This window comes from Salvelinus fontinalis, chromosome 27, assembly GCF_029448725.1.
Source record: "Salvelinus fontinalis isolate EN_2023a chromosome 27, ASM2944872v1, whole genome shotgun sequence".
In the NCBI taxonomy this organism is placed as follows: Eukaryota; Metazoa; Chordata; class Actinopteri; order Salmoniformes; family Salmonidae; genus Salvelinus; species Salvelinus fontinalis.
Window position 1 is genome coordinate 5,286,763 of NC_074691.1, and position 26,420 is coordinate 5,313,182.

The 26,420-nt window shown below is 42.2% G+C and overlaps 1 protein-coding gene across 3 annotated transcripts; it reads right to left on the minus strand.

The window, feature by feature from the left end:
- Positions 1–601: 601 nt before the first annotated feature.
- On the minus strand, positions 602–25,296 carry LOC129824901 (ankyrin repeat and SOCS box protein 2-like). 3 transcript variants are annotated; one of them, XM_055884459.1, is made up of 9 exons: positions 24,998–25,296; positions 23,606–23,737; positions 22,482–22,654; positions 21,939–22,094; positions 21,285–21,530; positions 20,951–21,122; positions 13,591–14,164; positions 6,065–6,218; positions 602–2,109 (listed from the first exon to the last, which is right to left on the minus strand). In XM_055884459.1, the coding sequence occupies exons 1-9, from the start codon at positions 25,291–25,293 to the stop codon at positions 1,982–1,984; spliced, it is 2,031 nt and encodes a 676-aa protein (XP_055740434.1). In that variant the 5' UTR covers positions 25,294–25,296; the 3' UTR covers positions 602–1,981. The 3 variants fall into 3 exon arrangements, with proteins under 3 accessions (XP_055740434.1, XP_055740433.1, XP_055740432.1); XM_055884458.1 differs by having other exon boundaries at positions 22,482–22,651; positions 23,606–23,740; XM_055884457.1 differs by having other exon boundaries at positions 23,606–23,740.
- Positions 25,297–26,420: the final 1,124 nt, after the last annotated feature.

Below are 26,420 nucleotides of genomic sequence, written 5' to 3' on the forward strand. Positions count from 1 at the left end.
TTTTGATAGTGTGTTTAGTGTTCTTCGTTTCGGTAAATAAATAAGAAGAATGTATTCGTATCACGCTGCGCCTTGGTCCTCCTCTCTTCCTCCATACGACGAATGTGACACAAAGTGGAAAACGCTCCTTCCACACTAGCTTCTCTCTTTGCAAAAAAGATTTGTAAGGCCCTCTGAGCCACACATGCAACGCAATCTTTTTGTGTGTCCCTCCCCCAATTTGTACCTGGCAGGGATAGTGTGGGAAAATACATTTTTACAATGTATCGAAATAATGTATTGTAATAACATCGTGCAAGTTCCCGCAAGACATTGTGTAGTTTCACACACTACAAAGGGTAAAGAGCGCGAGAAAAGCGGGAGACAGGCAGAGACAGACAGGTTCTTGGTGCTATGTTGAAACAGCAGGCCTAGGGAGGAGGAATACAGAGTGAGGGCACATAGCAAACCTTTTTGTTACATTTTACTTGTTTCCAACTACACTTTTATTACCCAGTCCAGTGGACCCAAACACCACATATGCAATTTAAATGTGTAGGGGGATGCAGTGTGCACTCAATGAAAATGTGTTCTTCACAGAAAATGAGCCAAAGCCAATGAGTCTCAGGTGGAAAAAGTATTAATTGTATAATTTTTCCTTTTAGTAAACATTGAAAACGTTAACCCACGCAAGGGTTAATCTTCAGAATGTAGAACCTGTGCTAAATATGAGGCTGAAAAGTGGTGGAATTTTCATTTTAGGAAAATGGGAAACAGGTGCAATGCAAACAACAATCATTTGGTGTATGAAGATAGAGTAGGGCTAATTGCGGCATCATCATAGATGGATTATAGCTCAATGATGACTTGTCATTCAAATAATGATAATCTCTACATTTACTTTTCGTGCAGCATAATTAGGATTTTGCACATAACAGTCCATATATATATAAATGTGAACTTTGAATAGATACTTTTTACACTCAAGTAACACCAAGCAGCAGCAATGTCATATCAATGTAGCCTGTAACCATCTGCAAAATTCACTGGGGAAAATCAGAGCAGGCTTTACAAACAATAAATCAAAATGCATGTATATTTATTAAATAGCATATTTTCTTAGGTTAGAGTAAGAAATACTTCTCAAAAGATCCACCCCCTCTATGCCTTTGAGTTTTCACTACACAGTTAAAATGAGCTGTGAGCTAAAGATAGCACCTCAGTCTAACAAAGTCATCTTCTGTGGCGTTTCTCAGTTTGGACAGAGTTGACCACTGTGCTAGAAGTGGAACCAGATTCCCACACGTCTTACAGATCAAGTGATGAATTCTACAGAAAAGGCGGGCTTGTGCTTGTGTGTTCATCTGTCAATCAACATTGTTGGCAAGTATTTTCCATTGCCTTCACAGGTTTTGCAATTACATACAAGGTTTTTAATACTGACCAATGCAGTTCAGTCATGGATACAGAATAGCTTGTTATAGACCTATTTCAAGACTAAAACAGCTGCCTCTACCATATGGATGTTTGTGATAATTCACAATCCAATTAATGATCATAATGTAATTTAACAATCCAAGAGACAACATTGTAGATTATTATATGTTGTAAAATGTGAGTCATCATAACATGGACAGTACATTGCATGAATAATGCACTAGATTGGGTTATGTGGTACAGTAGTAGTTCATTCCAATGCTAGAGGGCAAGAGGAATGGTGGTGTCAACAGAACTTCATCCATGGATCCATCCTCTGTGAAGTCATTTGGCACCCTCATGAAGTGCAAGCGCACATTTACCAACTTTGGTAAGTCTACCTTAGTCTGGTCTTAAAGTTTAATTGTGAACTCTAGGTTCAACGCACTCTACTCTATATTATTGCTCAAATATTACACTAAAAACAATGAATATGTGAAGCGATTTTGTGCTGTATTCCCTCTGTTGTCTCTTACTTTGACTGTGATTTTACACATTAGTATTCACCAAACTGTTCTTGGTTGCACTATTCATGGTTGAGGTACTTGATCAGTCGTTGTGGGAGGGGCAGTTTGTTGATGCACCTCAGTCTGTGGATTCCAACTTTCTGGCGGATCTTCAACCTGCACAGGTGCATTAGTGGACGTGGTGGCGCTGGAAGACAATGGCAACATATGGTAATGAGGTAGTATATGTTTGTATACAGTATAGAGAGTATATACATATAACATGTGCACAAGTCACTCCAAATAAGTGCCCGTTTGGGCAGTGCATTGTGTGCGTGCGTACATGACATCCCCCCCCCCCCCCTCATCACAGCAGCCAAGGGCGTAACTTTGTGTTGCATATTGGGGGGGGGGGGGGTCAACACCCTTCCAGGGGAGTCTGGGGACATGCTCCCCCTGGAGATTTAATATATAAATAAATAAACTGAAATGCTTGTTCCTGGAAAATTTCGTAGGGAAAAACACATCCAAAACATTCCTGATAATTTGGTCTTCGGGAAAGTATTCAGACCCCATGAGTTTTTCCACATTTTGTTACGTTACAGCCTTATTTTAAAATGGATTAAATAAAAAAAACTCCTTAGCAATCTACACACAATATCCCATAGTGACAAAGCAAAAACATGTTGAGATATTTTTGCAAATGTATTAAAAACAAAAATATCTTATTTACATGAGTATTCAGACCATTTGCTATGAGAGTAGAAATTGAGCTCGGGTGCATCCTGTTTCCATTGATCATCCTTGATGTTTCGACAACTTGGAGTCCACCTGTGGTAAATTCAATTTATTGGACATGATTTGGAAAGTTAAACACCTGTCTATATTAGGTCCTACAGTTGACAGTGTAAGTCAGAGCAAAAACCAAGCCATGAGGACAAAGGAATTGTCAGTAGAGCTCTGAGACAGGATTGTGTCGAGGCACAGATCTGGGAAAGGTTACCCAAAAAAATTCTGCAGCGTTGAAGGTCCCCAAGAACACAGTGGCCTCCATCGTTCTTAAATGGAAGAAGTTTGAAACAACCAAGACTCTTCCTAGAGCTGGCAGCCGGGCCAAACTGAGCAATCAGGGGGAGAAGGGACTTGGTCAGGGAAGTGACCAAGAATCCGATGGTCACTCTGACAGAGCTCCAGAGTTCTTCTTTGGAGCTGGGAGAACCTTCCAGAAGGAAAACCTTCTCTGCAGCACTCCACCAATCAGGCCTTTATGGTCGAATGGCCAGACGGAAGCCACTCCCAGTAAAAAGGCACATGACAGCCCGCTATGAGTTTAGCAAAAGGCACCTAAAAGACTCTCAGACCATGACAAACAAGATTCTCTGGTTTGATGAAACCAAGATTGAACTCTTTGGCTTGATTGCCAAGCATCACATCTGGAGGAAACCTGGCACATCCCTACAGTGAAGCATGGTTGTGGCAGCATCATGCTGTGGGGATGTTTTTCAGAGGCTAGGACTGGCAAACTAGTCAGGATCGAGGCAAAGGTAAACGGAGAAAAGTACAGAGAGATCCTTGACGATAACCTCAAACTGGGGCGAAGGTTGACCTTCCAACAGGACAACGACCCTAATAACACAGCCAAGACAATATAGGAGTGGTTTCGGGACAAGTCTCTGAATGTTCTTGAGTGGCCCAGCCAGAGCCCGGACTTGAACCCGATTGAACTTCTCTGGAGAGACCGGAAAATAGCTGTGCAGCAATGCTCCCCATCCAACCTAACAGAGCTTGAGAGGATCTGCTGAGAAGAATGGGAGAAACTCCCCAAATACAGGTGTGCCAAGCTTGTAGCGTCATACCCAAGAAGACTTGAGGCTGTCAATGGAGCTTCAACAAAGTACTGAGTTTAGCATTTGAATAATTCTGTCAATCTGATATTAGTTATTTTTTTTTTTATAAATTAGCAAAACAGAAACATGTTTGTGCTTTGTCATTGTAGGGTTTTGTGTGTAGATGAATACGTTTCCTCCCCCCCCCCCCCCCCTTTAATCAATTTTAGAATAGGGCTGGAACCTAACAAAATGTGGAAAAAGTCAAGGGGTCCGAATACTTTTCGATAGCAACCCAACCACAACTGAACGACTGCGAGAAAGTCAGTTCTGGTGACTTTTGTTCTCCAAAATGAGTGAAAATAAAATGATGCTGACACTGTCTAAAATATACATTTCCCCTCCAGAAATGAGCCGAACAACATACTGGTCCATATTATCAGGCTGGTGTGTTATTTAGCAATTAGCTTTATCAGCTGTGCCTAACTGATGCAGCATACTGACTATAAACAAAATAGGCCAAATCATGGGTTGGCCATTTACATTTGTGCTAATCATTAGGTAGATCAGTGCTTCCCAACATTTTTCATAACCCCCTTTCATCATGGTGGAACACAATTGGCTCTGGAAGTATTCTAAGGGTCACTATTAGGTTGCATAAACATGATTAGTGCTGCCCCCCACAATTCTGGCCTTCAAATTTGTTTTCTGAACATAAATAAGGATAGGCTGCTGGTCAGAGTCTGGGAGACAGGCAGGGCAGGCTGCACTTGGAGAAACAGCCTTGCTTGAGTCTACTACATGAGGTTCAGAGAAGCAACCCTTCTCGGATTCTGTAACCTACAAGAAACCACATATTTTAAGGTTTACAATACTACCAAAGTTGTCTTTGAACTCTCAAAATGTATCCCAATATAACCGTTACCAATTATCCCTTGTTTAAAAAAAAGTGCGCTCACACGTATGAATCGCATTTCGTTGCTTCGCAATAGAAACTTTCTCCATTTGAAAAAAATATAATTTTCTATATAATTCTTATTCGTGTCTTTGAATTTACCATGTTCAATTTGACTGTACTATTTTTCCCCAAGTTTGCTCACAGTTTTGAGGGTTTGTTATTTTGGTACTGTCCACGTGTAGGGTGATTTGAATAGTCAAAATCAATTAATAATTATTTTAGCAAAAAATGTTACCTTTAATTTACCATCTTTAGAAACTATGAGAATATAAACGTTTTTTATTTTATTTGATTGATTTTATTTAACTAGGCAAGTCAGTTAAGAACTAATTCTTATTTACAATGACGGACTAGGAACAGGGGCAGAACGACAGATTTTTTTAACTTGTCAGCTCGGGCATTCGATCTAGCAGGTTCAGTAGCATCACAGCACAGTTGAAAAATATATGGCAAATAGAAATGTTAAGAGATAGATGGGAGGGGTTGAATGGAGCTGAAGATAACCAATGTAAGACATACGGGGTCTGTAAAATGTATATAGGTTCAGAAATGTTGTGAAATAGCACAGTTAAAAATATATGGCAAACATAAAATCAAACTGGATGGACAGCAGAAATAGAGGAAGGCCAGGACTAAAAACATACTAAATATAACTATTGTAAAATAGATTGTGTCTGTAAAATGTGTATAGTATGTATAATCCGGAAGTAGAAGCCTAGGTGTTATTGTTTATTAGTTTACTCCAATTGGGGAAGGGTTTGCGGGGAATAATAAAGGAAGGTATATTCTAAAAATGTGTATATATATATATATATATATATATATATATATTCTAAAAATGTACAGTATATATTCTAAAAATGTCTATGTACAATACATATATCCCCAAAATATATGGGGGACTGGAAATGATGCAGACAATTGCATGATGGAAGCAACAATCTACCCGTAATATTAAAGCTGATCCACCCTCAAAAAAGAAGAAAAAAAAGAGATCGAGAAAGAGAGGAGCATTTCTCTTCTCTCCTTACAAGCCTTCCTCAACTTTTTTCCCTTCACAAACCATTGCCTCTGAGGATGGGGCCCAGCCAAAAGCATAATTGGTGGCGGGGAATCAATTATAAAATAGATGCCTGGTGCTTTACGGTGGGAAAATGACCCCCCCCCCCATGCAAAATACACGCCTGCCAGCTGGCTAGAGATTAGCTCTGGGATTCAGGTCACGGCACCACTGTAACATGCTGGTATTGAACCCTAGTTATCAACCACGCATACTGTACCCCTACACCAAATGCTACCTTCTGTTGTGTAATATGTGTAGGTGTGTATCTACAGTATGTATGCATATGTGCGTCTGTTTGGAAGCCGGGGACACTCACTTGCTTTCTCCTTGATGACTTCCCAGTTCTTGAAGCTATCTAGGTGTTCAGTAAGTCTGGAGCAGAGTTTCACCTGGCCAACGTAATCCAGGAGTACGTCTATGATGGGTCCTGCCCAGCGGCTTATTGCCCGAGTAGAGATTATCTCACAAAACTAATGATGGAAACACAAAAAGCAATAGTCCTCACTTTACAAGAAGTGTAAGAAGTGTCCTAAATACCTATGTGCTAACATAACATCATGACAGTTACATTGGTGATTACAGTGTAGGTAAACATTGTTACATAGTAAATCCAAAAAAACATTCCTTACCAAAGGACACTTCAACAGGAAAATAAAGAAAAAAAGTGGCACTCGGTTCCTGTATAGAAAGTAAGATGGCGCAGACAGACATGGTAGTTCTGCTTCTAGCTCCTAAGCAATTTTGCAGTTTTTTTGTGTGTGTTATTTCTTACATTATTAACCCAGAACGTTTTTTTGTTATTACATACAGCCGGAAACAACTTTTGAATATAAGAGCGGCGGTAACTCACCAGAATTGCAACCAGGAATATGATTTTACTGAATTGGATGCTTTGTTCGTACCCCCAAGGCAATTAAACGTATCCCAGAGGCTGCTCGAAGTCACCGCTGTTGGAGAAGAGGTATTCGGCATGGACTTCTAGTCGGACTCAGGAGGCTTGCACACCACTCGCTAATGTTCAGTCTCTGGACAATAAAGTAGACGAGCTCAGGGCGAGGATCTCCTTCCAGAGAGACATCAGGGACCGTAACATACTGTTTCACGGAATCATGGCTCTCTGGGAATATACTGTCTCCATCCAGTCGGCCAGCTGGGTACCCAGTTCATCGTGCAGACAGGAAGAAATAACTCAGGGAAGAAGAAAAGCGGGGGTGTATGCTTCATGATTACCTACTCATGGATAACATACAGAAACTCAAGTCCTTTGTTCACCCAATCTAGAATACCTCCGAATCAAATGACGGCCGTATTACCTCCCAAGAGAATTCTCTTCAGTTATTGTTACAGCCGTGTATATTCCCCCTCAAGCCGATACCACAACGGCCCTCAAGGAACTACACTGGATTTTATGCAAACTGGAAACCACATATCCCGATGAACATTTATTGTAGCTGGGGATTTTTTCAAAGTAAATTTGAGGAAAACGCTACCGAAGTCCTATCATTGACTGTAGTATTCGCTAAGGGAAAACACTAGATCACTGCTACCCGCCTTTTCAAGATGCCTACAAGTTCCTCCCCTGCCCTCCCTTCGGAAAATCAGATCACGACTCCATTTTGGTCCTCCCTTCCTATAGGCAGAAACTCAAAACAGGAAGTACCAGTGCTAAGGACTATTCAATGCTGGTCTGACCAATCGCAATCAACGATTGTTTTGATCACGCAGACTGGGATATGTTCCGGGTAGCCTCTGAAAATAACATTGCACGGACACGGTGACTGAGTTCACCAGGAAGTGTATAGGGGATGTTGTTCCCACAGTGACTATTAAAACTTACCCAAACCAGAAACCATGGATAATCAAGCAAACTGAAAGTGCGAACCACCGCATTAAACCATGGTAAGGTGACTGGGAATATGGCCGAATACAAATAGTGTAGTTATTCTCTGACAAAAACGACAGTATAGAGACAAAGTGGAGTCACAATTCAACAGATCAGGCACGAGACATATGTGCCAGGGTCTACAGAATCACGGATTACAAAGGGAAAACCAGCCACGTCGCAGACACCAACATCTTGCTCCCAGACAAGCTAAACACCTTCTTTGCTCGCTTTGAGGATAACACAGTGCCACCGACGTGGCCCGCTCCCAAGGACTGTGGGCTCTAGTTCTCCGTGGCCGATGTGAGTAAGACATTTAGGCGTGTTAACCCTCGCAAGGCTGCCGGCCCAGATGACATCCCAAGCCGTGTCCTCAGAGCATGTGCAGACTAGCTGGCTGGAGTGTTAACGGACATATTCAATCTCTCCCTATCCCAGTCTCCTGTCCCCACTTGCTTCAAAATGTCCACCATTGCTCTCCTTGGGTACAGAAACAAAGGTATCTGAATTAAATAACGATCGCCCCGTAGCACTCACTTGTCATCATGAAGTGCTTTGAGAGGCTAGTTAAGGATCATGTCACCTCTACCTTACACCAATAGACCAACTTCAATTTACTTACCACCGCAATAGATCCACAGGCGATGCAATCGCCATCACACTGCCCTGCCCCATCTGGACAAGAGGAATACCTATGTCAGAATGCTCTTCATTGACTATAGCTCAGCCTTCAACACCATAGTGCCATCCAAACTCATCATTAAGCTTGGGACCCTGGGTCTGAACCCCACCCTGTGCATCTGGGTCCTGGACTTCCTGAGTGGCCGCCCCCAGGTGGTGAAGGTAGGAAACAACACCTCAACTTCGCTGATCCTCAACACAATACATGGCTGCTTGTTCAGCCCCCACGACTGCGTGGCCACGCACGCCTCCAACTCAATCATCAAGTTTGCAGATGACACAACAGTAGTAGGCCTGATCACCAACAATGACGAGACAGCCTACACGGAGGAGGTGAGGGCCCTGGCACAGTGGGGCCAGGAAAATAACCTCACTCAATGTCAAAACTAAGGAGCTGATCGGGCACTTCAGGAAACAGCACGTGGAGCACGCCCCTATCCACATCGACGGGACAGCAGTGGAGAACGTGGAAAGCTTTGTTTCTCGGCCTACACTTCAATGATAATCTGAAATGGTCCACCCACACAGAGAGTGTGGTGAAAAAGGCGCAACAGCGCCTCTTCAAACTCAGGAGGCTGAAGAAATTCGGATTGGCCCATAAGACCCTCAGAAACTTTTACAGATGAATAATTGAGAGCATCATGTCGGGCTGTATCACCGCCTGGGACAGCAACTGCACCACCCACAACCGCAGGGCTCTCCAGAGGGTGGTACGGTCTGTCCAATGCATCACACTGCCTGCCCTCCAGTACACCTACAAATACCCGATGTCACAGGAAGGCCAAAAAGATCAAAGGATATCAACCATCTGAGCCAAGGCCTGTTCACCCCACTGTCATCCAGAAGGTGAGGTCAGTACATGTGCATCAAAGCTGGGCCCGAGAGACTGAAAAACAGTTTCTATCTCTAGATGTGAAAAACAGTTTCTATCTCTCGAGGTGGGACGCTAGCGTCCCGACAACAGCCAGTGAAATTGCAGGGCGCCAAATTCAAAACAGAAATCCCAAAATTACAAAAAGTATTATCCACCATTTTAAAGATAAACTTCTTGTAAATCCAACCACAGTGTCCGATTTCAAAAAGGCTTTACTGCGAAAGCACACCATGCGATTATGTTAGGTCAGCACCTAGTCCATACAGCCATTTTCCAGCCAAGGAGAGGGCTCACAAGTCAGAAACTGCGACTAAATTCATCACTAACCTTTGATGATCGTCATCAGATGGCACTCATAGGACTTCATGTTACACAATACATGTATGTTTTGTTCGATAAAGTTCATATTTCTATCCAAAAATCTCAGTTTACATTGGCGCGTTATGGTCAGAAATGCATTGTCAAACATCCGGTGAAAGTGTAGAGAGCCACATCAAATTACAGAAATACTCATCATAAACATTGATAAACGATACAAGTGTTAAACATACCAATAAAGATAAACTTCTCCTTAATGCAACCGCTGTGTCAGATTTCAAAAAGGCTTTACGGAGAAAGCACACTTTGCGATTATGTTAGGTCAGCACCTAGCCACAGAAACCCATACAGCCATTTTCCAGCCAAGGAGAGTGTCACAAATGTTAGAAATAGCATTAAAATGAATCTCTTACCTTTGATTATCTTCATCTGGTGGCACTCCCAGGTCTCCATGTTAGACAATAAATGTTAGTTTTGTTAGATAATGTCCCTCTTTATGACCAAAAACCTCCTTTTTGTTTGCGCGTTTTGTTCAGTAATCCGAATGCTTAAGGTCTGCTAAGTCATTTACATTACATTTACATTTACATTTAAGTCATTTAGCAGACGCTCTTATCCAGAGCGACTTACAAATTGGTGCATTCACCTTATGATATCCAGTGGAACAACCACTTTACAATAGTGCATCTAACTCTTTTAAGGGGGGGGTTAGAAGGATTACTTTATCCTATCCTAGGTATTCCTTAAAGAGGTGGGGTTTCAGGTGTCTCCGGAAGGTGGTGATTGACTCCGCTGACCTGGCGTCGTGAGGGAGTTTGTTCCACCATTGGGGTGCCAGAGCAGCGAACAGTTTTGACTGGGCTGAGCGGGAACTGTACTTCCTCAGAGGTAGGGAGGCGAGCAGGCCAGAGGTGGATGAACGCAGTGCCCTTGTTTGGGTGTAGGGCCTGATCAGAGCCTGAAGGTACGGAGGTGCCGTTCCCCTCACAGCTCCGTAGGCAAGCACCATGGTCTTGTAGCGGATGCGAGCTTCAACTGGAAGCCAGTGGAGAGAGCGGAGGAGCGGGGTGACGTGAGAGAACTTGGGAAAGTTGAACACCAGACGGGCTGCGGCGTTCTGGATAAGTTGTAGGGGTTTAATGGCACAGGCAGGGAGCCCAGCCAACAGCGAGTTGCAGTAATCCAGACGGGAGATGACAAGTGCCTGGATTAGGACCTGCGCCGCTTCCTGCGTGAGGCAGGGTCGTACTCTGCGAATGTTGTAGAGCATGAACCTACAGGAACGGGTCACCGCCTTGATGTTAGTTGAGAACGACAGGGTGTTGTCCAGGATCACGCCAAGGTTCTTAGCACTCTGGGAGGAGGACACAATGGTCAAGTCCAGACGAAAAGTATTTTTTAAGTACAATAAAAGTTAGTAGAAACATGCCAAACAATGTTTAAAATCAATCCTCCGGTTGTTTTTGTTATAAATAATAAATAATATTTCAACCAGACAAAAGCTTCGTCAAAAGGAAAGGAGAAACAAGAAAGGCTCGTTCCCGATCAGGCGCATGGCTGATGAATGGAAATTTCCACTGGCCACTGATTGAAAGTGCTGTTTCTCCCTCATTTTTCAGAGTAAAATTCTGAAACAATGCCTAAAGACTGGCCACATGTAGAGGAAGACACAGAGCTTGTGAACTGGGTCCTAAGTCTTTGTATGGTGGATAGGCTTTCAATGGAAAAACAGCCTTTCAAAATAATAGTACTTCCTGGTTGGATTTTCCTGGGGTTTTCGCCTGCCATATCAGTTCTGTTATACTCACAGACATTATTTTAACAGTTTTGGAAACTTTAGAGGGTTTTCTATCCAAACCTACTAATTATATTCATATTGTATCTTCTGGGCCTGAGTAGCAGGCAGTTTAATTTGGGCACGCTTTTCATCATTACATTCTGCTTTACTCAACTCCGATGTATATACTGAATTCTATTCTACTGTATTTAGTCAATGTCACTCTGACATTGCTTGTCCTAATATTTAAATACAGTGGCTTGCGAAAGTATTCATCCCCCTTGGCATTTTTCCTATTTTGTTGCCTTACAACCTGGAATGAAAGTGTATTTTGGGGGGGGTTTGTATCATTTGATTTACACAGCATGCAACACACTTTGAAGATGCAAAGTATTTTTTTTTATTGTGAAACAAGAAATAAGACCGAAAAAATTAATAACGGAAAACTGGGTCTGGGTTTTGAATTTAAATGTTTCCCCTTAAACCACTCGAGTGTTGCTTAAGCATTATGCTTAGGATCATTGTCCTAATGGAAGGTGAACTTCCATCCCAGTCTCAAATTTCTGGAAGCCTGAAACAGGTTTCCCTCAAGAATTTCCCTGTATTTAGCGCCATCCATCATTCTTTCAATTTTGACAAGTTTCCCAGTCCCTGCCGATGAAAAACATCCCCACAGCTTGATGCTGACACCACCATGCTTCACTGTGAGGATGGTTTTCTTGGGGTGATGTGAGGTGTTGGGTTTGCGCCAGACATAGCGTTTTTCTTGATGGTCAAAAAGCTACATTTTATTCTCATCTGACCAGAGTACCTACTTCTATATGTTTGGGGAGTCTCCCACAAGCCTTTTGGAGAACACCAAATGTGTTTGCTTATTTTTTTTCTTGAAGCAATGACTTTTTTCTGGACACTCTTCCGTGAAGCCCAGCTCTGTGGAGTGTACAGTTTAAAGTGGTTCTATGGACAGATACTCCAATCTCCACGGTGGAGCTTTGCAGCTCCTTCAGGGTTATCTTTGGTCTCTTTGTTGCCTCTCTGATTAATGCCCTCCTTGCCTGGTCCGTGAGTTTTGGTGGGCGGCCCTCTCTTGGCAGGTTTGTTGTGGTGCCATATTCTTTCAATTTTTCAATAATGGATTTAATGATGCTCCGTGGGATGTTCAAAGTTTCGTATCTTTTTTTAGAACCCAACTCTGATCTGTACTTCTCCACAACTTTGTCCCTGACCTGTTTGGAGAGCTCCTTGGTCTTCATGGTGCCGCTTTCTTGGTGGTGCCCCTTGCTTAGTGGCGTTGCAGACTCTGGAACCTTTCAGAACAGGTGTATATATACTGAGATCATGTGACAGATCATTTGACACTGAGATTGCACACAGGTAGACTGTATTTAACTAATTATGTGACTTATTAAAGGTAATTGGTTGCACCAAATCTTATTTAGCGGCTTCATAGCAAAGGGGGTGAACAAACTTGCAGTTGTATTTTATTAAACAAGTTTTTTTTTTACTCCACTTGGATTGAAACTGATTCTATCGTCAGATAACATGAAAATAGAGCTCTTTGGCCACGCACACCAGTGGTGGGTTTTGTGTTTGAAAGAAAGAAGCATATGCAGAAAATAACCCCATACCTACTTTAAAATATGGTGGTAGATCCAATGGGGCTATTTGCTTCCACTGGTCCTGGTGCCCTTGTTAAGGTCAACGGTGTGAACTTTACTGAGTACCAGGACATTTTTGCCAAAAACCTGGTTGCCTCTGCCAGGAGGCTGAATTTGGAAGCCAAAAGTGGACATTCCAGCAATACAATAACTCCAAGCACACATACAAATCCACAAATAAACATTTTGCAATGGCCATCTCAGTCTCTGGACTGGAACCCTTATGGTTTGGATGGAAGAGGACAATCCCATAAGCGCAGATGAAGGATATCAGGGATCTGAAAAGTTTCTGTATGGAGGAATGGTCCAAGACCCCTCTCTATGTGTTCTCCAATCTCATAAAACATTTGAGAAAAAGGCTCAGTGTTTCCAAAGGGAGGGTCCGGAGTCTTGAAAACAGGGGATCCAATCATTTTGACCGCTATCCTTTTGAGTTTTTTTATTGCTTGTTATACAAAATGTATTTCTGAGCAATTGCATTAGTATACAATTAATATATATATTTTTTAGCATACAAGAGAGCTCAGGATTATTTATTTCATACAGTCTTCTATTGTCATCTTTATCAAGGGATCCCTAAAGAAATGTACCCTACTGTATGTGAAAATATTACACACGCACATACTAAACATTCCACTCATATTCTATTTACCTGAACAGGTTCCCCGGTATTTCTGCGCATATCGGTATTGTAGCGCAAGTCATCTCTCTCAGAGGTCTCCTGAAGGGGTGGGTGTGGACCACTGCTGTAAGTGCAACTAAAACAGGAGAGGGCATCGCAGCCGTTGTCCATCAGATACTTCAGCATGGACAGATACTTCATACTGAACATGACGGTGGCCGGGAATGAGGTGGGGTGAGTGGGGACATAGGCATTGACGTTGGCCATGTGCTCCACCAGCAAAGTGACCAATTCGATACTACCTTGCCTCATGGCCACAAGTAGCGGGTTGAATGTGTCCAGGTTTGGGTTGGCACCGGCTTCTAGAAGCACGGTGGTCGTGTCCACGTTGCCGTTGGCGACGGCGAAGTAGAGCGCTGTTCTACGATGGTCCGCATACATCATGGAGCGCTCCTCCGACAGCATGGCATTGACGTCGTAGCCGGCCTTGATCAGGACCTCCAGGACTTCGTCCCAGTTGTACTCGGCGGCCAGGTGGAGGGGACTGATGCCACTGCGTTTCACTCTGGACTTGCTGGTGGCTTTGATCAGCAACGACACAATACTGAAATAGAAAATCACACAGGGGAAATTAGGGGTTGCCCAGAGTTGAGGATTAAGGGCTAGGGTTGCAATTTCCCCCTAAAACTTTCCCAAAGTTCCCACGTCTTTCAGAAATCGGAATATTCCAAGATGGAGAATTCCCTCCCTGATTGCGGGAATCCTCCAACCGGAATAAGGGGTCAAAGTCTCCACAAATAAAGCCCACCACAAAGGCCGGACACAAGGGGTTCATATTCTAGTTGGAACAATACATTTCTTCACAGATTGGTTTCAGTGTGTCTAGAATATTTGTCACAGGTCCGACTAAATGTTTATGCATGACTAGCATTTCGTATCATGTGCTCTACGAACTGAATGATTACAGCAGCATTTTCATTGGCTGAGAGTCCCTTTAACTTTTCTTTTGAGGTGCGGAGAAAAGGTGCAAGTAAAAGGGAAGTCAGATTCAGAAAAGTAAAACTAGAAGGTAGGGTAGAGTACAGGATAGAAAGAAGGTGGGGGAAAGTACAATAATGGTATTATTATTGGCCATGATGACAAAGACGGCCATGACATGAGCGGTTGCCACGAATGTATCCTTTGTGGGAGCAAAAACTCAGAATTTGACCACAAAATAATGCATCGCTTGTTGTAATCAGACCAATTTTGGCAGAGTTATGCTTCTAAATTTGTAATAAAGGAGACTACTTCTAAGAAAATAGCCTTCTTGCAATGACGGGCTGCTCATGCTCATAGCTCACATTTCAACAGTCAATGACAGCGCCTCAACTCCACAGTTGGAATGCATTCAATTGTTAAAGTCAAGGAGATCTTGGGAGTACATGTGCAGTATGAATAAGAAGAGACATAGGACTTAGGAAATTATATCTTTCTGACACATGCCTTTCCTATGCACTTCTCAGTATTAAGTTCCGTAATGCACTCTGTAGGTGTGGTTACCTTGCTCGCTCTGAAAAAATGTAATTAAACCATTGAAAACCCTCAGTTTTCATTCATTGGGGTTTTCAGTACCTTTAACTTAAGACATTATTTTAAATATGGTGTACCACAGACTCAATAGAATACGTTGAGAGAACGGGGTCAAAATATAGTGAAATTAATGAAAGCCATCTGCATATTTGTCTCCATTTCAGCACCAACCGGTAGATTTAAAAATATTGTGATCTTGTATATCATTTAAGATGTTGTATATTATTTATCTATTTTTTGGGTTAGGAAGTATTTGACAAAAAAAATCCATGTCTCAATTGTATCAAGGCTTAAAAATCCTTCTTTAACCTGTCTCACCTTCATCTACACTGAATAAGGGATCGTAGCTTTCACCTGGTCAGTTCGTCATGGAAATAGCAGGTGTTCCTAATGTTTTGTACACTCAGTGCGTGTTGAAGAGTACAAAGTCAGTGGTTCGATTCATCCTGAAAGTTGTCATATTCAAGTTAAACCCATACAATATTGGAAGGTGGAAAAAAGAAAAAAAGTGTACAATAGAGGTTGAACAATAATCCTATAAATCTACCCTAATTCTCACTAATCATGGAACTGTATGACAATGGTCCAGTTACTGTGAACATGTCCCAAATTGTTGCACAACGTTAGCCTACTATGATCTACTAATGCTAGCGTCCCTCAGGAAGAATTTACAAGGACGTGACAGAGGAAAGAAAGGTTAACGAAATGGAATGATGCTAAAATAAAATGTGAGTATTACTGATGGTGGCTAATATTGAACATTATACAAATTGTACAAACACGGCAGGTTCAGCCCTAAAGAAGCCTATAGCTTGGGTAGGGCTGTTGTGGTAACCATATTACCACCACACCCGCCGTCACGAGTCATGAAGGCAGTCAAATTCCATGTGAGCGTTTAGTCACAGTAATTAGGCTTCCCCAAGCTTGGATGCTGCTGATGGTCATTAGTAGCCTACCAAACTTGCTAACTGCTTGGTACTCAGCACGCTATTGTCCCTCAAACCACTGAAATCAAATGTAATCGAAAATCTAATCAAACACTTCATGAGAGCCCCATGAGCTCATGTTGCGCAACATTCCTATAGGCTATGCAATTGCGTGAAAAAACAGAGTGATGGCCTCTATTATAAAGAGGAGGATCCCATCAGCTTTCTATAGGCCTACTATATTTCGCAACTTTCCTAATATTAAGCACTTTGCTGGCATGAAAATGAACCATGGAAAAAGCGTCCACCATTTGCAATTTGGGTGCATAGATTACATGTATTGGGTCCATTCTGAAAGCAAAATAAATTTCACAAATACTGTACCATTCAAAAGTTTACACACACCTACTCATACAAGGGTTTCTTTATTTGTACTATTTTCTACATTGTAGAATAACAGTGAAGACATCAAAACTATGGAGTTCCCCCCCCCAAAAAATGGTGTTAAACAAATCAAAATATATTTTAGATTCTTCAAAGTAGCCACCCTTTGCATACTCTTGGTAGTCACCGTCTACCAGGTGAACCATCAGATCTTCCTCTCCATCCTCTCTGCACTGAGAGGAGGATATGATGGTTCATGGTGTCAAAAGCAGCAGATCGATCTAGGATGATGATAACAGAGGAGAGGGATTCAGCTTTGGTAATGTGGAATGCCTCTAGTGACACAGAGAAGAGCAGTCTCGGTTGAGTGACACGTCTTGAAGCCTGACTGGTTAGGGTCAAGAAGATCGTTCTGAGAGAGATAATGAGAAAGATCAGAGACCGCATGCTCAAGTGTTTTGGAAAGAAAATAAAGAGGGGGATACAGGTCTATAGTTTGACGTGTGTTGGTTTCCTTGAGGGGAGCAACTCGGGCCATTTTGAAGTTAGAGGGGACGCATCCAGTGGTCAGGGATGAGTTGATGAGGGAAGTAAGGAATGGGAAAAGGTCTCCAGAGACGGTCTGGGAGGAAGGAGGAGGGAGGGGTGGAGGATTAAGGACAGAGGAAAAGGTGGAAAAGAGTTTCCTAGGGTTAGAGGCAGAAGGGAGGGAAAGGATTATAGGTCCTATTGAAGTGAAGTTTACCTCCATTTATGCTCAGCTGCCCGCAGCCCTGTTCTGTAAGCTCGCAATGAGTCACTCAACCACGGAGCAGGAAGGGAGGGCCGGACCGGCCGGGAGGAAAGTGCGAGTCATAGGACGCGGAAAGAGATTGGAACAGGGTGAGGTCAAATGAGGCAAGGAGGGGTAAGAGAGAGTTGAAAACGATTGAACCGAAGACAGACATCAGAAAGTTGAAGTCGCCAAGTACGCAGACAGGTGAGCCATCTTCAGGAAATTAGCCTATCAAGGCATCAAGCTCATTGAGGAATTCTCCAAGTGCACCAGGTGGGTGATAGATGACAATGTTAAGCTTGAGTGGACAAGAGACAGGGACAGCATGGAATTCAAATGAGGAGATGGACAGGTGAGAGGGGGAGAAAAGAAAATCTCCACTCAGGAGGAACGAGTAGACCTGTGCCACCACCGCGACGACCAGACGCTTTCGGACTATGACAGAAAACATAGATGAAGAAAGAGAAGCTGGAGTAGCAGTGTTCTCTGGGGTGATCCATGTCTCCGTCTGGGTCAAAAGTCGAGGGATTGAAGGGCAGCATAGACTAAGATGAACTCGCCGTTTTTGATCGTGGAATGGCAGTTCCAAGCGCTGCCAGAGACCCAGCGGAATTCCACATGGGTTGTGCGCTCAGGGTACACTAAATTAGAAGGTTTGCAGCCAACGGGTGAGGAGCGTCTGTAAATCCTACAGGAAGAGGTGCAAACAGGTATAGCAAACAAATAGTTGACAAAGCTACAAAAGGGAAAAATGACAATCTGTAAATAAATAGGTAAGATACTCAAGTGAGAGTGATGTGGAGCCTTCCTCGAATAACTTGTCGCAAAACAACGACCGTTCTGACAAAACCGCCACTGACACGACCCCCGCTTACAGCTGCCATTGAGAAACCAGGAGAGACTGAAAAACTAACACTAATTGCTGATTGCCTAGGAGAGGTGATTACCAGCCAGTGATCACCAAAATAAGTCACAAATTACCTTGCCCCTTGATCCTGGTTGATGTGTTAGTAACTATCTGCAAATAATGAGCCATCAGCAGTTCACACACCAAGTAGGCCATTGGGAAAACAGGCAGCACTTAAAGTAGATGGCCCTAGCTAGCATAAAGACAGTAATAGACCACAACAAATAAAGACACAAAATGTTTACTTCTCACTCATGGAGATATCAGGAGTTCTCTAGCTATAGAATGAAGCACGCTGAGATGGAGCATGAGAAGCTGGTTATGTACACTCAGAAAAAAGATGAAACCTCTCCCTCTCCAGTACAGCCACTGATTACCAAAACAAGTCGCAAATGAGCCTGCCCCTTGATCAACAACTATCTGCAAATTATGAGAAGGCATCAGTTCACACACCAAGTAGACCACTGGAAAGACAGGCAGCACTTACAGTAGCAAGAAAAAGTATGTAAACCCTTTGGAAATACCTGGATTTCTGCATTAATTGGTCATAACATTTGATCTGATCTTCATCTTGGTCACAACAAACACATTCTGCTTAAACTATTGTCACACAAACAATTATACGTTTTCAGGTCTTTACTGAACACACTGTGTAAACATTAACAGTGCAGGTTGGGAAAAGTATGTGAACCCTTAGATTTAATAACTGGTTGACCCTCTTTGGCAGCCATAACCTCAAACAAAGTTTTCCGTAGTTGTGGATCAGACATGCACACGGTAAAGAGGAATTTTGGACCATTCTTCTTTAAAAAACTGTTTCAGTAAAGCAATATTCTTGGGATGTCTGGCGTGAACTGCTCTCGAGGTCATGTCACAGCATCTCAATCGGTTGCCAGTAGGGCTGTGAAACATCCAGGTGCACTTTTGAAAATTTCAGATGGGCAGCAATGTTTTTTTTTGACAGTGGTGGCTTCTTCCGTGGTGTCCTCCCCTGAACACCATTCTTGTTTAATGTTTGATGTATCGTAGACTCGTCAACAGAGATGTTAGCATGTTCCAGAGATTTCTGTAAGTCTTTAGCTGACGCTCTAGGATTCTTCTTAACCTCATTGAGCATTCTGCGCTGTGCTCTTGCCATCTTTGCAGGATGGCCACTCTTAAGGATAGTAGCAACAGTGCTGAACTTTCTCTATTTACGGACAATTTGTCTTACCGTGGACTGATAACATCAAGGCTTTTAGTGATACTTCTGTAACCCTTTCCAGCTTTATGCAAGTCAACAATTCTTAATCGTAGGTCTTCTGAGATGTCTTTTGTTCGAGGCATGGTTCACATCAGGCAATGCTTCTTGTGAATAGCAAACTCACATTTTGTGAGTGTTTATTATAGGGAAAGGCAGCTCTAACCAACATTTCCAATCTCGTCTCATTGATAGGACTCCAGGTTAGCTGACTCCAATTAGCTTTTGGAGAAGTCATTAGCCTCGGAGTTCACATTCTTTTTCCAACCTACACTGTGAATGTTTAATTGATGTATTCAATATAGACAAGAAAAATACCATAATGTGTGTGTTATTAGTTCAAGCTTTCAGCGCACGGTCTAGTTTTCTGAATTTCCGTCTGTCTGAAGTGCCCAAAGTAAACTGCCTGTTACTCAGGCCCAGAAGCTAGGATATGCATATAATTCGTATAATTGGATAGAAAACACTCTGAAGTTTCTAAAACTATGAGGTTAAAATAATGTCAGTGAGTATAACAGAACTGATATGGCAGGCAAAAACCAGAGGAAAATCCATCCATAAATATTATTTTTTTTAGCTCCCAGCCACTTCAAATGTGAAGCTATTGAAAACTATGACTTCCGCTTCCCAGATTGCAGTTCCTATGGCTTCCATTAGATGTCAACAGTCTTTATACATGGTTTCAGGCTTGCTTTTAGAAAAACCAACGAGGAATAGTAGTTTATCCAAGGGGAGCACTAAGTCAAAAGTAGTCTCTTTGCGCACGTGAACGACCTGAGGATTAATTAGAAACGTCGTTTGACTTGTTTGGACGAACTTTACCGTTAACTTTTGGGACTTCTTTGTCTTCGTGTTGAACTGGTGGATTACTGAACTTAATGACGCCTACTAAACTGACTTTTTGGGATATAAAGAAGGTATGTATCGAACAAAACGACCATTCATTGTGTAGCTGAGACCCTTGGGATTGCAAGCAGAGGAAGATCTTCAAAAGTGATTTATTTTTTTGCTATTTATGATTTTGTGACGCCTGTGCTGGTTTGAAAACATATGTTGTTGTGGGGCGCTGTCCTCAGATAATCGAATGCTATGCTTTCGCCGTAAAGCCTATTGTAAATCGGACAATGCGGTTCGATTACCAAGAATCTAAGCTAAAGAATCATGTATGACACTTGTATTTTTATGAATGTTTAATATTACGATTTTGTATTTTGAATTTGGCGCGCTCTGATTTCACCGGATGTTGTCGAATTTGATCCCGCTAGCTGGATCCGTGCGCTAAGAGATTTTAGGAGTCTTCTAGCTATAGATTGAAGCACACAGTTACTTAGGCATAATAAAACACTTAAGCTTTTTCTGATCATGAGTATCAACTGTCAATTTACAGATACGATTACAAATACACCTCTAAAACTAATAACAACACAGTAGATGAATCTGATACGTAGGCTAAAGAGGATGACCAACAGTGCTTTCTTTAGCGAGTACTTGGAGGTTAAGAAGCCCAGTGGTTCTAGTGTTAAGGGTGTGCAGGGATATTTGTAATCAAACCATGTTTCAAGGCAATTTAAGCTGATTGCACCTACCCATCATTTCCTTGTTGGGCAGCGATATGTAGTGGCAGAAGTCCTTTCTTGCCCACTTTGTTGGCGTCAGCTTTCTGAGAAAGAAGAATCTCCACAATGTCCTCATGGCCATTCTTAGCCGCCTCATACAGAGCTGTGGACCCATCACTTGCCTCGCTATTGACATCAGCACCTAGAACATATTCAGAACAATGTACAGTTAGAAAGTAAAAAAACTATCCATGGTTAGAGCTCCACAACAGCTGTATGTGGTCTGGGGACAGTCTCAATTCAGTGTAATGCCATTTGTCCTACAGAATTCATCCTCTTTTCCAGGGGAAAGTCATACCCATACCGTGTTTAATAAGAAATCGAAGTGTTTCCACATGTCCACTCTGGGCTGCAGTAGAAAGTGGTGTGATACCGTACATGTTGGTTGGGCTGAGCTTAGCCCCGTTCCGGACTAACATCTCACAGATCTCAACGTTGTTGCGGCTCACAGCCTCTAGGAGATCTGTCCAGCCCTGGGTGGAGTATTTGTTCACCACAGCACCGTGATTCAGAAGCATGACCACAATCTCGGCATTGTCCATTTCACAAGCTGCGGAAAATGTCAAAGATTGACAGACAGCAGTTATATGGGAAGACTTTTTCCTGGGGTGCTCAAGACAGCTTGAGAGGATACTGGGAGAGGCAATCTGTAAATGGCAGATTTTGGGTGTAGCTGTATTTCTTATATCAAGCCATCCCTGTCTCCCAATAACCTCTCCTTTCTCCTGAAGCATGCCCTTGTTCACTAGTGCTCCCCGCTTGTGCTCCCCCCTTCATGTTGAATACATGAAGGTCAAGTTTTTCAGCTAAATTTTCTCACAGTGTTCTGATCTTGCTACCCAACAAGTTATTTCACTATCAGTAGCCTATGACTTACTACTCTTAAAGTAAAAGGATAATAACAAAGGGGTTGGTAGATATTGTAGGTCTTAGTAGGTCTTAAAGGCAAATGTTTTACCTTTGTAGAGGGGGCTCTCTCTCTCCTTGTTGGCAATGTCTGGGTCAGCCCCCATCTCCAGAAGTGCCTCTACACAGGCCACCTTTTCCCTTTCCACCGCCAAGATGAGAGCGGTCCGGCCTTTCAGGTCGCACTTGTTAATCACACTAGGTTGAGCTTGAAAAGTGGAAAGAAGAATACTAGGATATACTTTATTTTACACTGTATTTGACAGTCTGCTATTTAGCTGGCATTTACTTGGTAAAATTGTAAAATACTTGGTAATTACTTGGTAAAATGGGTGTACCATTTGGTATGGACTGCTATTGTAATCAATTGTTAAATTCCTTGACATGAGACTACAAAATGTCCATTGTTACCAATACACACATTCCCAGTAAATAACAGGTAAGTACCAGCTTAAATGGGACTATAAAATATAAAGATACCAGTCTTACAAAAACGGACAACAACCAATGATCCAAAGAATGACTGTACTAAATGTACAAGGAATCACTCACTATGCATGTACAGTACATCTATGGGGTTTTGAATTGCATTTACCTGCAAGAAGGACTCTGACACACTGGTCTTGGCCATAATATGCAGCCTCGTGCAGCGGGATCCATCCATACTTGTCAGGCCGCAGTATGTTATTCTCGCCGTTTCTAGCCATAGCTCGTACCGTAGTCACATCACCATTCAGGATGGCTTTCACAATAGGTTCCTGTTCCCTACTAGGCAAACATACCCATCATCATCCACTTGCCTTTTTCCCTAGTTCACATAAACTATAGAATAGCTAACATATGCTACTGTACCTGTAGACGTCCAGTCATTGCGCTAATGCTAGTTAGCAATGGCTCGCAAAACTACCTCTAGCATCCTTCATAATGCACATAGAGACATAAAATGATATCCACGAGTTCATCTGACTCTGGCTAAGTAGAGAAACGGCTTAATTGCCAGAATCTCGCAGTCCTTTAAAGGGACAATCCAGAACATTCTCAAACTCAATTAGTGAATGTTTTATCAATTTGCTATCTTTGAGTTATGGAAAGTGGATTAAAATGAAATACACACATCCTTAGTTAGGGTTTATGGTGTTGGAAAGACATTGGTTACTTAAGTTGCGAATGACCACTTTTCAACCTCATTTATTATTTCCAAAACCATAACATTGTCTATATATGTGAAAATGGCACTGTGATTAAAAATCTACCATTAAAAAAAAGTGCAATTTGATGATGTCATCAAAAGTAAAAAACATTTTTAAATGTAGTGATTTTCAACGACTATGATCACGTGGTGAGCAGGAAAATGTCCTCCCCTGGCTAGAAACGTTGCAGGTTTTGAAAACCGCATTGTTGTTCACTTTTAAAGTGATCAAATTGCAATTTGTAGGACCTTTCTTCTTTACTTTGTTCTGTAGTGTAAAAGATATGCATCGTTTTCACATACTGTATGGACACTTTGGTATGTTGCTGGAGATAATGCACGTGAGGTTGAAAAGTGGTGGAAATGCCAGCAGGTATCCCAACAGGTTTTTAACGTGGATAAATGATGTACAAAGTACAACAAATGTCATCACATATTATAGAAACGTTATTACATATCCTGAAGTGTTCATGTCTTGGTGTGAAGGCAACATGTGTTGCTAAATACCCTCTGTGAAAGGACAGACTTACTTTTCTTTGTCTGGCACGTGCTGAACGGAGCCATCGCCTCTGTGATATGCCAGCATGCGCTTTCCATTGCCAGTTACAAAATGAGTCACCACAATGTCTCCACATTTCCTCCTTTCTTCACATGTCCTTCTCCTGCTACAGGAACGGTGAGATATAATTAGTTGACAGTCACATTTTATGCAAATGTTTACATCAAATAAATGAAAGTAATATGGTGGGACCTTAATCTAATTGTACATTGTGTTTCTTCAAAGTGAAATAGTTGAATCCTTAAACTTTCATTGCTGACATGCGTACTATGGAAAGCTCTGTATCAATGAACACAGTACAGCCATCTAAAGTAATTGTCCACTATCACAATCCACTGCTCAAGTGCATTTCTAAGTGGTAGGCGTAATGCATGTGCATAGTTGATATCCAACATGCACAGTTGCAGGGCACTAAAAAGTTATCTTTTTTTAAACCCTGGTACCACCAAGTTTTTGTGAAAAACTATCGAGTCACTATCAGTCACGTTTATTTGACTGGTATTGTTGCAGCAAAATAATCCTGCAGCAAGAGGATTTCAATGTTTAATCCACAATGTTGTTGATGGTGGTTAGGCTATTAGCTGGTCAAAATTAGGCCACATGAAAAGTGCAGTACTGTTAATATAACTGTGTCAGTGTGGATTTTCAGTGAATTTATGTAAATCACAAAGCTCATTTGCATTTCATTCAGCGCAGGAATTCTCCCCCAAAAAAGAATGATCAAATGAAGATCCTACATCATTAAGTAAACACTGCACGAGTCAAGTCATTTATTTGAGGAAACCGTCACTCATGCATACTTATGAAGTCTGTAACCTACATATGAAATCGAATGGCCAAACCCCACCAAAGGTTGTATAACTCTGGAAACGTATACTACATTTGCTTTGAAGGAGATGTCTGTATAGCGATACATAGACACACATTACTGACAGGATCCATATAATAAATCAGAGAAAGCTTTTCTTTTCTACACTGTAACTATAGATAAGGTACGTAATAAGGACAGTTATAGTGCTACGGGGCGGCAGGTAGCCTAGTGGTCAGAGCGTTGGGCCAGTAACCGAAAGGTTGCTGGATCGAATCCCTGAGCTGACAAGGTAAACATCTGTCGTTCTGCCCCTTAACAAGGCAGTTAACCCACTGTTCCCCGGTAGGCCGTCATTGTAAATAAGAATTTGTTCTTAACTGACTTGCCTAGTTAAATAAAATAAAGGTCAAAAATAAATACATGTATTATGCCAATACATTTGATACATGTATTATGCCATACATCTGTAGCCTACAACTTCATATAAAGGGGGGCCCAAAACCCAAAGTGGGTCATGAAAAACAATGAAGGGTCTTTTCAGCTGGCACATACGCGTCAGGTGGGTTGGCAGTAGGCGGCCTATGGCTTGGGTCCTCCGTAGGTGGATTTGATGGGTTCGGTGTAGTTGTGGGTGGATTTGACCTGAACTGGACTGTTCCTCTGCCTAGAGCTGTGGAGGTCTTGCTGGCTTCACCCAGTGAAGTGGCATTGTGGCGATCACTAAGGCTGCGTTCGATAGCCAGCTGCATCAGCTCGTCATCTGAAAGGTTGCTGTAGAGAGTGTAGTCATCAAACCCCTGAGTGAGGCCGATAGTGGAGCCAGGCATGGACTTGCTGGCAAGTGCCATGTTGGATCTGGAAAGAAAAGAGAGCATACAATATAACGGTTACATATGATGTTTTATGCATTATGTCCACCATGTTGGATCTTGAGACCCATTCCTTGGCACCTACACCAGGGGTGGCCAAGACTGGTCCTAGCGGGTGTCACAATATCGTCCATCTAGAGACCATGATTAAAGGAATAATTTACCCAAATAACAAAAATGCATATTGGTTTTGATTGTGTAGATGATTTGAACATGACAGGCAAAAATGGGATTATCAGGGATATTGACTTGCATTGGTTACGTGCCACAAATGCAAAAAGCTGAGCATTTGTAGACAGTGGCCAGATAATCAAAACCGAAGGTTTTCTGGGGAAGAATATCAAAACATTTCTGTAGCCTTGAATGTCCCCAAGAACACAGTGGCCTACATCATTCTTAAATGGAAGAAGTTTGGAACCACCAAGGCTCTTCCTAGAGCTGGCCGCCCGGCCAAACTGAGCAATCGGGGGAGAAAGGCCTTGGTCAGGGAGGTGACCAAGAACCCCATGGCCACTCTGACAGAGCTCTAGAGTTCCTCTGTGGAGATAGGAGAACCTTCCAGAAGGACAACCATCTCTACAGCACTCCACATACCAAACCTTTATGGTCGAGTGGCCAGAAGGAAGGCTCTCCGAAATAAAAGGCACATGACAGCCCGCTATGAGTTTGACAAAGGGCACCTAAAGACTCTCAGACCATGAGAACAAGATTATCTGGTCTGATGAAACCTGATTACCTGGTCTGATGAAACCATGATAACTGTGCAGCAATGCTCCCCATCCAACCTGACAGAGCTTGAGAGGATCTGCAGAGAAGAATAGGAGAAACTCCGCAAATACAGGTGTGCTAAGCTTGTTGCGTCATTCCCAAGAAGAGTTGAGGCTGTAATCGCTGCTAACGATGCTTCAACAACGTGCTGAGTAAAGGGTCTGAATGTATTATTTCTGTTTTTTATTTTAATAAATTAACAAAACAATTCTAAAAAACGTTTTTTTCTTTGGCATTATGGGGTATTATTGATGAGGGAAAAAACTATTTCATAAATTTTAGAATAAGATTGTAACATAACAAAATGGGGAAAAAGTCAAGGGGTCTGAATACTTTCC